The 13,002-nt window shown below is 49.1% G+C and overlaps 1 protein-coding gene across 1 annotated transcript in view; it reads right to left on the bottom strand.

Annotated features, from left to right (window-relative positions):
• Nucleotides 1–13,002, bottom strand: part of psd3l (pleckstrin and Sec7 domain containing 3, like) — a gene marked incomplete at its 5' end in the record, with an annotated part of 108,853 nt that overhangs the window by 78,173 nt on the left and 17,678 nt on the right. The window contains 2 exons of the mRNA XM_080842576.1: nucleotides 8,940–9,473; nucleotides 10,951–12,061. Of these exons, the coding sequence (XP_080698702.1) occupies nucleotides 8,940–9,473; nucleotides 10,951–12,061 (1,645 nt within the window). The remainder of the gene's footprint in view (nucleotides 1–8,939; nucleotides 9,474–10,950; nucleotides 12,062–13,002) is intronic.

Below are 13,002 nucleotides of genomic sequence, written 5' to 3'. Positions count from 1 at the left end.
CAGGGTCCTTCAGCAATGTGTGTGTGTGGGGGGGGGGGTCTCTGGGTCCTTCAGCAGTGTGTGTGTTGGATCCCTGGGTCCTTCAGCAGTGTTTGTGTGTGTGTGTGTGTGTGTGTGTGGAATCCCTGGGCACTCAGCCTGTGGCTTTGGTGTTGGTTGGTCTTGTGTCATGCACTTGCAACTGAGAAACTGGGTGTCGTCATGTCAGAGAAACTGGGTGTCGTCAAAGTCAAAGTCAAAAAAAAAAATATTCGCTTTAACTATTAACAAGTCTGACAAAGGCTTCAGTTAAAAACTCTACAAAAAAACAGCGTTTGTCTGCGGCACAGCAAACATCTGGCACAGACCCAGGCTGGCCTGCGTGGGCAAGCAGCGCGTCGGGGGGTCGCACGGCAAACATCTGGCACGGCGCAGCCTCTGCTGAGTCACACACCGTCGGCACGGAAGCGCCGCTGATGCCACCTCTAATCCACTGAGCCAGGAAGTGACATCGCCCGACAGTGTAAGCAGCCACACGGCTGGGAGCTGTCAGTCTGGGTGTGAATCACATGACCACACATCACGGCTGTCGATCAAGGAAAGACGGCGCCGCCCTTGTGAGCCTCGGGGTCACTGCACGCACAGCAGGCAGGTTGCAGTGTGTGAGAACTCAAGCTGACATTTATATATCTGGGCGCCATCGTTGACCTTCTAGGGAAGGATGAAGGACAAGGACACAGACACACACACACACACACACACACACACACACACACACACACACACACACACACACACACACACACAAACACACACACACAGACTGCTGAGCCATTTTGCATGCACCATTTCCTAATTCACCTTTCCTTGTAATGGCTGTCAATGTTCTGTAGCAAGGACCAAGCACACAAACATGACCTTCTTCTGTTAGCATTACCTCATGTGTTATCTAGGGTTAGCATCACCTCATGTGTGATCTTCTGTTAGCGTTAGCATTACATCATGTGTGATCTTCTGTTAGCATTACCTCATGTGTGATCTTCTGTTAGCATTACCTCATGTGTGATCTTCTGTTAGCATTACCTTATGTGTTAGCATTACCTCATGTGTGACGTTCTGTTAGCATTAGCTCATGTGTGATCTTGTGTTAGCATTACCTCACGTGTGATGTTCTGTTAGCATTAGCTCATGTGTGATCTTGTGTTAGCATTACCTCACGTGTGATGTTCTGTTAGCCATAGTATTCAGTTACAGCGAAAGGAAACTGAGGCTCTGCACTGGGCACGCTCAGCTGTATTTTAAGACCTCCATTTGGATCAGATGTATGCACAGTTAATTACCTCAGCATTTCTAAGTGCACTTGCTTTCATCTGCAAGAGAGCTTGTGGTCTTTTTCGCCCAACTGCTAAGACTAACTAAATGACATATCCCTTCACTCACACACACGCACACACACTCACACATTCACACACTCTCACACAGACACACACACACAGACACACACACACACACACACACACACACACACACACACACACACACACACACACACACACACACACACAGACACAGACACACACACACACACACACACGCGCACACACACACGCGCGCACACACACACACTGCCTGCGGGACAGAGGATTGAACACTGCAAGCCCTTGAGGAGTTAGTGCTGCCCTGCCTGAGTAATTTATGAATCCCAACCCAATGCTGGAGGGAGCGTATGAGATGCGGCCAGGGTGATTTGTATTCTGGCCACGCCAGCCTCTCACAGTAATGTACGGAGAATAGCCAGCGCTCACAGTAATCTACGGAGAATAGCCACGGCAGCCTCTCACAGTAATGTACGGAGAATAGCCACGCCAGCCTCTCACAGTAATGTACGAAAGATAGCCACGCCAGCCTCTCACAGTAATGTACGGAGAATAGCCACGCCAGTCTCTCACAGTAATGTATGGAGAATAGCCACGCCAGCCTCTCACAGAAATGTACGGAGAATAGCCACGCCAGTCTCTCACAGTAATGTATGGAGAATAGCCACGCCAGCCTCTCACAGAAATGTACGGAGAATAGCCACGCCAGCCTCTCACAGTAATGTACGGAGAATCGGCAATCGGGGGGAGGGGGGGGAGCACAGCATGTGACACTCACACCAGAAGCCCACGGTTACAGGATGATGTCACACAGATAGTTTATCCAGTTATGCTCAGATGCTCTTAGATGCTTACATTCATATGGTAAACACACACTTCAGCTGACGTACGATGCTTACATTCATATGGTAAATACACACTTCAGCTGACCTACGATGCATACATTCATATAAATACACACTTTGTTATGCTTTCTTGAGTTAGTCAGGCTAAAAGCTTTTTTTGTTTACCTCCTAAACCTAAATAACAAGTTTATAACAATATTTGACAAGCTGCAGTTCCTCCCCCCTGTGTCCGTTTAACTAGGCAGTAGGTTAAGACGCTTATGTGCGGAGGGGGGGGTGTGAGACTGTGAGGGGCACAGGCACGGGTATCAGGGGGTATTTCTCCTTCATTCATCAGACTCGACGTCACACTCCTGCTTCCTCCCTGCTGGATTAAAGAGCAGTCCACTCGCACGGAGAGCAGGGGTGACGGCTCGGAGAACGCAGCGCTGCAATAAGACCGGCACGGATAACACACTCCCCGCTCTACCTCTGACAACCTTCACTTGGCTCTTTTCTCCTGAAGCAAGGACGCATGTGATGAGGCAGTGAGAGAGTGTGTGTGTGTGTGTGTGTGTGTGTGTGTGCCTGTGTGTGCGTGTGTGTGGAAGAGATTGCTGCAGTGCTCCGTCTCTCCCTAGCTCTCTCTCATACACACATACTCACAAGCACACAGAAACAGGAACACACAAACACACACGCACACACACACACACACCCATACACACACACACACAGCAGAGAGGAGGAGAGGAAGGAGAAACCTGACTGCTCGTCTCCCTACTCGCATCCTCCACTTACTGCCATCGTCATGACGATAAACGAGCGTGTAATGCAGAGCTGAAGGTCGAGACTTACTGGATGGAGGCGCGGCGAGCGGCTTCGGATAGGCCGGCCTCGGAGAAACATCCCGACACAAAGGAGCCCATAGGAGACGCGCCGCTCAAGGAGGGGGCAGAGGGGAGGAGGAGGAGGAGGAGCAGGTGGAGGAAGAAAAAGAGGAAAAGAAAAGAAAAAAAGAAAAAAGTCCTAGCTTGATAAAGTCTTCAGCTCCCTCTCCGCACCACGTGACCGGCAGCGTCCCCTCGGTCACTGATTTGACCTACATGAGGAGCGGGTGCCCCCCCCCCCACCCCACCCCACCCCGAGCCTGAGGAAGACGAGGATGAGGATGAAGCTCTGTGTTGCTCAGGAGCCGGCCGGCTGAGCTCAGGTACGCACACGGCAGTGCTGGGGCTTTTTTTTCTGCTTAATCATGAGGACGGGACTGAGACGGGGGGGGCGGGCGGCCGGGAGCGTGTGTGAGCGAGGGAGCGAGAGAGAGAGAGAGAGAGAGAGAGAGAGAGAGAGAGAGAGAGAGAGAGAGAGGGAGAGGGAGAGCACAGAGAGCCCAGCGAGTGAGTCCTCCAGTCAGGCCACACACTGCCTGGGATCCGGTGAGGATAAGAGAGGAGGAGAGGAGGAGAGGAGGAGGGGAAACAAAACAGAAGGAGGGAAGGAGGGAAGGAAGGGAGGGAGGGGAAAAAACTAAACAACAACATCGCCCAGACTCCTGCCTCGTGCTCCATCTGCGGCAGGGCAACAGAGGGCTGCTGGGAGCTCTCACACACACACACACACACACACACACACACACACACACACACACACACACACACACACACACACACACACACACACACACACACACACAGGCTCAAGTAAGCAAGGATAGATAGAAAGACTGAATGAGTGTAAAGTGTAAATCTGTGAGAGGGTGAGTTGAGTGAGAGTGTCAGTAATTGTGTGTGTGTGTGTGTGTGTGTGTAAAAGTGTGGGTTGTATGTCTCTGTGAAAAGAGAGTGTGTGTGTGTGTGTGTTTCACATGTCTAAGACATAAGGGGAGTCATGTGATGGATGGTTTGCGGCAGCACGACTGGGAGGTTTAGTGGGGCTATAAATAACGCAGCGGTAAATATCCTCTGATGGGACCTGTCAAAGGCATCAGAGCACAGGCTACCTCACTGCCGTGGAAACCACTGGATATCAATGGGGTATTATGGGATGTGGTTTTCATTGATCCTGATAGAGGTAGTATGCTAGCTGCCACTTCAAATGCAATAGTGGAAAAGTTTTCAGCTCAAGCGTAAAATCAAGATTATACTAGGCTAATGAAACGGAGCAAAACTTTACAGAAAATCCATGTTTATCCATGTTTAACGTCTTAATTGGTCTTGGAGTGACTATGGAAACTGTAATAGTTGTACTTTTGAGCAGTGTACCAGTTCAAATGACGGTGTTTTTTTTCTGCACTTGCACCCTGTCGAGTAGTGCAAGTCATGTTACCCTCATTAGAATAAATAGTTATTGTCTGACCAGCCAAACCAGTAAATAAATATATTTATATAATAGCAAAATATAAGCATTGTAGTTTTTCTAAATAGTTCCAGTGAACCCTGCTATTGTGGACACACATTGTGGTGATCCTACTAACTCTTCTGACCGACATGCAGTCTCTTTATGTGGTTGAAGATGATTCTTTTGTCTAAAATTCAAACCAGCTTGGAAAATTGTAAATAGACTCAGCACAGGACAATCCACTACCAGGAAAGGTTATCGGTGCTCAACCTTAAACTACATTTCATCCGATCAGGTCAAACGAGAGAGGGAGGGAGGATGATGTATATTACAATGACTGTAACGGGGATACTTCACAAATAAAACATGTTTGACACACCTACATCATTCTTCTCATTTAACACACCTAAATCATGTTTCTCAGCTTCTAATGTACCTCACATCACACAGTGTTTATGAGCACACGCACACACACAGACACACACACACACACACACACACACACACACACACACACACACACACACACACACACACACACACACACACACACACACACACACACACACACACACACACACACACAGAGGTGAAGGAATATCAAGGCCAATGTCTGAGAGTATTAAGGAGTTTTTGGGGCTGCACCCCTGGAAAGAAAGAGAGTCTTTAGGGGGCGTGGGGCTGCACCCCTGGTTCGGGGTTTTGGGGCTGCACCCCTGGTTAGGGGGCGTGGGGCTGCACCCCTGGTTAAGGGAGTATGGGGCTGCACCCCTGGTTCGGGGAGTATGGGGCTGCACCCCTGGTTAGGGGGCGTGGGGCTGCACCCCTGGTTAGGGGAGTATGGGGCTGCACCCCTGGTTCGGGGTTTTGGGGCTGCACCCCTGGTTAGGGGGCGTGGGGCTGCACCCCTGGTTAAGGGAGTATTGGGCTGCACCCCTGGTTAGGGGGCGTGGGGCTGCACCCCTGGTTAGGGGGCGTGGGGCTGCACCCCTGGTTAGGGGGCGTGGGGCTGCACCCCTGGTTAGGGGGCGTGGGGCTGCACCCCTGGTTAGGGGGCGTGGGGCTGCACCCCTGGTTAAGGGAGTATGGGGCTGCACCCCTGGTAAGAAAGAGAGCTTTGTGCTCCCAGTGAGGAGCCTACGACCCCAACCTCAGCAGGCCTTAATATGCTCAAGAATTTCCTGCAGTCTTACAAACCTCTGCAGGGCAAATATCTGTCACATGCTGCATTGCCCACCTACCCACCCGGCCCGTTTCTCCATACAGGCTCAGACTGTGTTTACATGTGAATGTGTTTACATGTGAATGTGTCTACATGTAAATGTGTCTACGTGTGAATGTGTCTACATGTAAATGTTTACATTTAGACTGTGAATGTGTCTACATGTGAATGTGTCTACGTGTGAATGTGTCTACATGTGAATGTGTCTGCATGTGAATGTGTGTACATGTGAATGTGCCTACATGTGAATGTGTCTGCATGTGAATGTGTCTACGTGTGAATGTGTTTACATGTGAATGTGTTTACATGTGAATGTTTACATTTAGACTGTGAATGTGTCTACATGTGAATGTGCCTACATGGAATGTGTCTGGATGTGAATGTGTTTACATGTGAATGTTTACATTTAGACTGTGGATGTGTCGACATGTGAATGTGTACATGTGAATGTGTCTGCATGTGAATGTGTCTGCATGTGAATGTGTCTGCATGTGAATGTGTCTGCATGTGAATGTGTCTGCATGTGTGAATGTGTGTACATGTGAATGTGTGTACATGTGAATGTGTCTACATGTGAATGTGTCTACATGTGAATGTGTCTGCATGTGAATGTGTGTACATGTGAATGTGTCTACATGTGAATGTGTCTACATGTGAATGTGTGTACATGTGAATGTGTCTACATGTGAATGTGTGTACATGTGAATGTGTGTACATGTGAATGTGTGTACATGTGAATGTGTGTACATGTGAATGTGTCTCCATGTGTACATTCAGACTGTAACTACATTTCACAACCAGAAGATGTGAAGCTCAGCTGAAAGATATTTTGATACATTTGAGATTTATTTGGGTCTGAAGTAGTCTTCCCACGCACTGATGATACAATTTCAAAGCTTTTATATGGCTCCTCTGAGACCAGTTCTCACACGCTTGAACTTAATTAAACGCAGATGTAAATGATCCTATGTATCTTTCTACTTGTGTAAAAAGTCTCTAACATGTGAATGATAGCAGGATGCAGGCAGAGAGTGTGGCATGATCGCCCACCCGCCCACACCAGGGTTCTGCTTTGGCTTGCAGGTCAGGTCCCAACATCCATTATTTACCAAGGAAGGAAGTGACATAGCATGAAATTAAACATGGCAGCCACGGGAGGAAGTGACATAGCACGAAACTAAACATGGCAGCCATGACAACGAGCCCTGATAGCCACTTTATTGGAGACACCATTAGTGTGATCATCCACTGAACACTTTATTGGAGACACCATTAGTGTGATCATCCACTGAACACTTTATTGGAGACACCATTAGTGTGGTCATCCACTGAACACTTTATTGGAGACACCATTAGTGTGATCATCCACTGAACACTTTAGTGGAGACACCATTACAGTGATAATCCACTGCCGCTCCGGGCTTATATGTGTTGGATTATAGTTAGAGAGAATAGGCAGACCTTTAAACTTGAGGGCTGCATAATTATATGCATATATGTATACTTAGAAGACAATGTTGCTTTGTTATGATCGGATGAATGTGTACAAAAGGTGTTGATAGTGTGATAAATGATGACAAACATTTAGGATGAGCCCATTCCATCTGCAATGAGAAACACTGGGTACCAGCAGGAGACTGACTGTGTTAATCAAAGCATCCTGTGGGCTAGAGTATGTCTTCCACACGTGGGCTAGTTAGAGATGAATCAGGGATGAATTTGACAATGTTTTCACAGGTCATGCCAAAAACCACAAATATGCTAAAATGGTTGCTGAATTAAGTGCTTTTTAATGAGTAAGGACTTAAATGGAATGTGATATTGCAAAGCAAAGCTAACATAAATCAAACCCTTTATTAAATATGTCAAACCTCATGTAATTTTTATGAGCTGTAATTAAGCATCTTGCTGAAGATGTGTTACATGTTTTTGACTGTAGAGGTCGCCATTACACCCTTTGATTTTCCAACACCACACTTCAAATGACTGTTTTCAAATCAAGAGTTACAATCCTGATGGAAGAAGGTCCCTTTATGACATGAATACTTTAACTTGGTCTAATTTGAGGTGGATTGACCCGTGAAAAATATATTGAGTCAAACAGTACTTTTGTAACGAGAAAGTGAATTCAGTGCAATGAACTGTATGTGGCTACTTCAAAACAATTTCACAAAATATAGCCTTGTGAATTAGTAATTTTGTTTCAAATAAAATACTTGCCTACTTCAGGCCTCAGAAAGCTACTTTTAATGCTTCTGAGTGATTTGAAGCTGTGCATCATTAGTGACATAAGAAATACATAGAAGTGAGGTACAAAAAATATGTACAGTAAGGTTCTGAAGTTAGAGGCTACTATTATAAAACTACTATTATAATCTCATTAAAGCCATGTGAATGCATGTAGCAGATGGCTAAGCTATCATTGGGTCTGGTCTACTGAAGCAGCCTACACTGTCATCAGAGATATGTGACACAAGCTAAATCCGCAGTCTTTAAAAACATTATTAGTGTAGCAACAGCCTGTAAAGCAAGACTTGTCTTTTTATAGCAAGACAAGTCTTTTTATAACATGACCAACTAATCAACCATTCTACATTCAACATTCTTTTTCCATTTCCTGTACGTACAGCTTCCTTCTACCTTCCCATTCAAATGATGAGAACACAGTGAACTCAATGCACTCATTCACGGAGAGATGAGTCAAGGCAACCGTGAACACTCTGCTTGCTCACATCACAAGTGCAATACATCCTTCCCTCCAGCAGGGGGCAACATACACCAACACATATCAAGATAACTCCAGCATAAACACCCTACAATAACAGGATGATTGGGATTCCCTTAACTGGTCATATCGATCAGCTCTTTAAATGTTAAAGGGATAGCTAACTCCTATTATGTTAGCATAACACTACATTGTCTCATTGGTATTTAATTTGCCTTTTTTTTGGGGGGGGGGGGGATTTCTGGATTAACCCCTTGAGATGTACCATCTCGTTTTCGAGGGGGTCCACAATTTGATGCATGTCTATTTCTGTTGTATGTTAAACATAAAATGTTAGGAAAAAAAGGAATTCAAGCCCAATTAAAGTGTTAGTTTGGCTAACTGAGGGAGCAGAATGAGTGAGCTATCCCTTTAAGACGCGCATCCATAATCCATCACCTCCGCTGGAAAAGAGACACAAACCCCCGCAGTCCTACCTCTGGCAGCCCTGCAGCCACTCTTTAGAGTCCTGTCCCGCATTGTCCACCACTCCGTTCGACACCGGCCCGGCAGAGAGGCCACCGCTCAAGTGTCCGTCACTGGAGTGTCTGCTCCACGTGGTGTCTGTCTCCGTGGAGACGGAGCTGTCGCTCATCACGTCCACAAAGGACGTGGTCATCTCCAGGGCGCCCCTGCCGCTCCTGCCGGTCGCCGTGACGCTGAGCACCTCCTGGCGCCCCCCGAACTCCGCCGCGCCGTCCGAGTGGAAGTGGCTGCCCTCCTTGAGCCGCTGCTGGATCAGGGGGGTCAGCGGGAGGTCAAAGGTGAAGGAGGGCTCGGGCTCGGGCTCGGGCTCGTCGTCGGCCGAGGAGAGGGCGTCCAGAGAGTCCAGGCTGCTGTAGAACGTTCCGCGCAGGCGGTCCGACTCCACGATGCTCTCGAAGTGCGAGCTGAACACGTCCGTGGCCTCTTCGCTCGTCTGCGACCTCTTGGCCGACTCGGCCTCCGAGGACTTGGCCTCCTCAGCGCTCCTGTGGACAGCGAGGAGAGTGTGGGGTTAAGGAGAAGGGAACCTGGACTTTGAGCCATCACAACTATACTGTTCACCGTCAGTGTGTGGGTGCTGTATGTGTGTGTGGGTGCTGTATGTGTGTGTGTGGGTGCTGTATGGTGTGTGGGTGCTCTATGTGTGTGTGTGTGGGTGCTGTATGGTGTGTGGGTGCTGTATGTGTGTTTGAGTAAAGCTCCTGTGGACAGCGAGGAGAGTGTGGGGTTAAGGAGAAGGGAACCTGGAGGTTGAGCCATCACAACTATACTGTTCACCGTCAGTGTGGTGCAGCATTCCTACTATAGGTTAAGGGACAGTATCTATGAAAGGCTTGCAGAGAAGATCCACAAATGTGATCAAATACAGTTTTGTGTGTGTGTGTGGGTGCTGTATGTGTGTTTGAGTACATTTTTGTATGGTGTGTGGGTGCTGTATGTGTGTGTGTGGTGTATGTGTGTGTGTTTTGAGTTACATTTTGTATGCTGTGTGGGTGCTGTATGTGTGTGTGTGGGTGCTGTGTGTCTGTGTATGTGTGTGTGTGGGTGCTGTGTGTGTGTGTGTGTGTGTGTGTGTGTGTGTGTGTGTGTGTGTGTGTTTGAGTTAGGTTTTGTACGGTGTGTGGGTTCTGCATGAGTGTTCGAGGTTGGGAATAAGGCCTACTGAAATGAGAGCTGAGGGCCGTTACAAATATACCGATTAGCAAAACAAATAAAAGCTCATCTGTGTGTGTGGTTAAGCCTTCTGGTTGGTAGCTTAAGAAGTGTGTTTTGCATTTTCACTAAATAACCTTTTTTTCTTATTATTCCACCATTACAATTTTTGTTAAATAAATAAAAAGGCCCAGAAATCAACAGCAAGGTAGACAGACTCAGATTTACTAACGCTAGCCTATTATTTCCTGCTTGACAGCATAACACATCAAAGGTTTAAAGTGACTGAGGCTTTTGAGCAGCATCTGCGGTCGGCCACAGTTAAGCCCCCAGAGGAAGTCATAGGCACATGATTCCACTATTAACCCAGTGGCCTTACACCTCTCCACTTCCTGGTGCTAAGAGTCAAGCAAAACAACAGCTTTCCGGTATTGTATCTTGGTTTCACTGATGGTTTCCATCTAGGTCTGTGTTTATGGTAACCGTTGGACTGGTGCCGAGCACTGCAGGGAACAGACCCAGAGATAGGAGCCCAGTTTGCAGGAACTGTGCATCAGTGGACACACACACCACAGCATGCAACACAACATGAAACACACACACAGCATCATAAAGCACAGGAGGAAACACACACCGCAGTATGTAGAACTACTCACAACAAAAGGACTTATCCAGCCACAAGACTATCAATGTGGTTCACGACATACAGTTCTTTTGGCACATCTTTCCATACATGGCTGTGGAGATTATTTGCAGACTTTAAGAGTTTCTTATTTGTTCCCGTAACATTCGAGGCGTAAGTGTGTTTACCTTGAGCTGTGTTCCGACGCTGCTTCACTCTCCGGGCTCAGCACACACACCTCGGGGACGGCCCTGAACACCTCGTCCTCAAGCGCCTCCAGCAGGGGCCTCTCCATGGCCCCCGAGGTCCCCAGGGACGGGGTGGTGTCGCGGGGGAGCTGCGGCTGCACCTCTGGGTGCGTCCCCTCCTCTCCCCCGGTCCCGTTCACAGCCCCGCTGCCGCCGGAGCCCTGCGCCCCGCCGCCGCCGCTGTCCTCTCTGCTCTCCATGAAGCGCAGCTTCTTCGGGGGTTTCTCCCGCGACTGGCCCCCGTCCAGGAAGGCCGTGAAGATCACCGGGAACTCGGCCAGGATCTTGCTGGACTCCTCCAGCAGCCCTCCGCTGTCTCCGCTGAGGGGACCGGCCTCCATACCAGCCTCCATACCAGCCTCCGTCTGCTTCTGGGTCTCAGTACAGGAGGGACGTCCCCCCTCAGCCACCGTAGGAGAATCGTCTCCAGATGTGCCGGCTGCTGGCGGCGGTGGCGGTGGAGGTTTGTCTTGGCCGGCGCCGCTGGCATTCCTGCCGTCGAGCGCCATCAGCCCGGCGCTCAGCGCCTGCAGTTCCTCCGTGACGGAGCTGAGCGAGAGCGAGTCCTGCCCCAGCGCCTCCGCCCACGAGTCCAGGATGAAGCTGTCCGACTGCGCCAGGAGCGAGCGCCCGGGCTCCCCGCCGTTCTCGTCTGCCTCCAAGCCGGCCTCGGAGCAGCCGTTCTGATTGTTGGCTGCAGCGGTGGGGGTGGCGGTACCGCCAATGGTGGCCACGGAGGCCGTCCGCCCATCGCTGGTGCCGTTGCAGGGGATCATAGCCGATGAGGAAGAGGAAGGGCGGGTGCGGAGGCTAGCCTGCGGTGAGATGATGTCGTCGTCGTCGTCGTAGTCCAGGTCGTCCGGGGGGTCCAGGCCTGCATCCCGACACTGGGCCTTCAGGCCGCTCAGCAGGCTGGCCAGCTCGCGGTCGATCTCCTGGAAGAGCGAGGTCTCGTCCAGCTCGATGTCATCCTCCTGCAGGCAGAGCTCTGCGTCCAAACTCTCACCACTCGTCTCCTTATCCGGCAGCGTTTCAGTTCCGGTCGATGACACTAGAAACAGAAAACACACAAATGAATGACCTGAACACACACCGATATATCTATCTGCACAAGTCATGCATCTGTCATCATCAAACACTGCCTGATCTCACACGTTATCATACCATAGATCGCCAGATAACATTTGAAACTCAATCTATGGAAAACATCAAATAACAACAAATCCTTGGGCACAACTTCCTAATTGGCCTACTTTTACTTCTCACTACATCATTATTTGTCTGGTGTTTTCAGGGAGCGTTGTAGGGGCGGCGGAGGCTGAATGGTGCCAGTGTGGCTTGGGAACACTACCCCACTGTGTACCACCCCGTGAAGATGGCGGGCAGAGGAAGTGCTGGGCGGACTCCCAACAAACACCAGGGCCGTGGGTGGCACTGGCCCGCGTCTTTCTCTTGGCTGTCAGACGCGGACGGAAACACAGAGCAAACACACCCACCGTCGCCACCCCTGCCGTGGACACTGCCAACAGGACTCGGTGAAGAAAGAAACTCGCTGCGATGGAAAAGAGGAAAGGGGGTGCTCTGCCAAGAAGAGCAGAGGTTTTTTTTCCATCACATCCAGTCGATAACTGCACTTCACACGACGACTAACGGGAGTTTAATGGATTTCTACAAGGAGCTAATTTTTCATCTCTGTATGGGCTTTGAGGTGAACACTGCCTTAGCTTTTAGTACTGAGGCCATGAGAACAGCAAATGAATCAAACAGGGTTGCTTTAAGTTCGTGAAAAAAACAGAAGGATCAGCCTCACAAGGTGGCAGTATTTCAGCATGTTTCCCTTGCAAAGGACACTGACACTCTGGAGAAGTTTGTCTGAACTCATCGCTCAGAAACTGCTCTGGGAGCACAGAGACTTAAACACAAACTATTTTGTGATTGTCAAGCAGCCAATAGTAAACACCAGATTAAAGCCCAACCTGCACATGCTTTGCC

The sequence above is a fragment of the Sprattus sprattus genome (genome assembly GCF_963457725.1).
Source record: "Sprattus sprattus genome assembly, chromosome: 7".
NCBI classification, from domain to species: domain Eukaryota; kingdom Metazoa; phylum Chordata; class Actinopteri; order Clupeiformes; family Clupeidae; genus Sprattus; species Sprattus sprattus.
The sequence above is the reverse complement of the archived record's forward strand: the minus strand, read 5'-3'. Positions and strand labels throughout refer to the sequence as shown.